Raw genomic sequence first — 1,166 nt, 5'->3', positions numbered from 1 at the left:
CGTGCTGGCCCACGGGCTGGTGTGCGTCATCGCGTGGCTCCTCATCGTCCTCATCCCCACGGCCAAGCTGAGCGCCCGCACCGCCGCCCGTGTTCTGCTGCTGCCCCCGGAGCGGGTGCTCGTCCGGCGCCTGAGGATGGTGAGAGCCTCTGTGTGGGGGCGAGGGTCCCGCACCCTGTGCTGGGGTGGATTTTGGGGGGTGAGGGTGCTCAGAGAAGAGTGACCCGCTTGTCCCTCTGCAGACGGAGGTGCCGCTGGAGGGGGAGGTGATCCTCTGCTGCTACCGCGCCGTCAACCCCTACTACTACAAATATGCCGTGGACGGCATCAATGTCTTTGCCGTCAGTATCCTTTTGTGGGCTGGAGTGGGGAGGGTGGGCGTGCTGACCCCAAATCCCACCCCGCCTCAGTCATCTCCTTGACCAGCCACCCCAGACCTGCTGCCGCTGGTGCTGGTGACGCTGGTGCTGGGCTACGTGGACAGCCACAACCACCTGACCAGTTCCCCCGTCAAGTTCACACTGGCCCTGCTCTCCATCATGCCTCTGTCGTACTACATCGGGATGGCCATCGCCAGGTGAATGATGACGCGGGGGCCATGCTTGGTGGCAAAGCGGGGACATGTACCAGCCCCGCTGACACCCTCCTTCTCCTCCAGCATCTCGGCCCAGAGCAACTTTGCGGTGGGAGCGGTGGTGAACGCCACGTTCGGCTCCATCACGGAGCTCACCTTCTACATCACGGCGCTCATCAAGGGCTCGCGGGAGGGCAACCGCTGTTATGCCGAGATTGTCAAGTCAGCGTTGACGGGGACGCTGGTGGGTTGCGTCCTCTTCGTCCCGGTAAGAAGGGGTAGCAAGCTCATGGCACGAGAGCATCCAGTCTCTGCCCAGAGCTCGGAGGATGCTGCGAGCAAAGCGCTGATGGGGATTTTGGGGGGACTTCCTCCATCCCTAAGGGTTTGTGCATGGTGATTGGGGGCATCCGGCACCAGGAGCAACGGTTCAACAGCCGCTCGGCGGGTGTCAGCTCAGCCCTGCTCTTCCTCTCTGTGGGAGGTGAGTTGGGGACAGGGGCGTCCTCAGGCTTGGGTGGGGGGAGGTCCCGCCAGCGTGGGGCCCATGCCATGTCCCTCCACCCCTGCAGGAGTCTTTGCCCCGACGCGC

At 64.1% G+C, this 1,166-nt stretch overlaps 1 protein-coding gene across 1 annotated transcript in view; it reads left to right on the top strand.

Moving 5' to 3' along the window:
- Window positions 1-1,166, top strand: part of LOC104625010 (putative cation exchanger C521.04c) — a gene marked incomplete at its 5' end in the record, with an annotated part of 4,751 nt that overhangs the window by 1,229 nt on the left and 2,356 nt on the right. Inside the window, 6 exons of the mRNA XM_010292529.1 lie at window positions 2-139; window positions 243-345; window positions 436-577; window positions 659-842; window positions 959-1,058; window positions 1,147-1,166. The exon at window positions 1,147-1,166 is cut by the window's right edge and continues 123 nt beyond it. Of these exons, the coding sequence (XP_010290831.1) occupies window positions 2-139; window positions 243-345; window positions 436-577; window positions 659-842; window positions 959-1,058; window positions 1,147-1,166 (687 nt within the window). The remainder of the gene's footprint in view (window position 1; window positions 140-242; window positions 346-435; window positions 578-658; window positions 843-958; window positions 1,059-1,146) is intronic.

Source organism: Phaethon lepturus, unplaced genomic scaffold, assembly GCF_000687285.1.
Source record: "Phaethon lepturus isolate BGI_N335 unplaced genomic scaffold, ASM68728v1 scaffold1988, whole genome shotgun sequence".
In the NCBI taxonomy this organism is placed as follows: domain Eukaryota; kingdom Metazoa; phylum Chordata; class Aves; order Phaethontiformes; family Phaethontidae; genus Phaethon; species Phaethon lepturus.
Note: the sequence above shows the minus strand (reverse complement) of the source record. Positions and strands in the feature narration are given on the sequence as shown.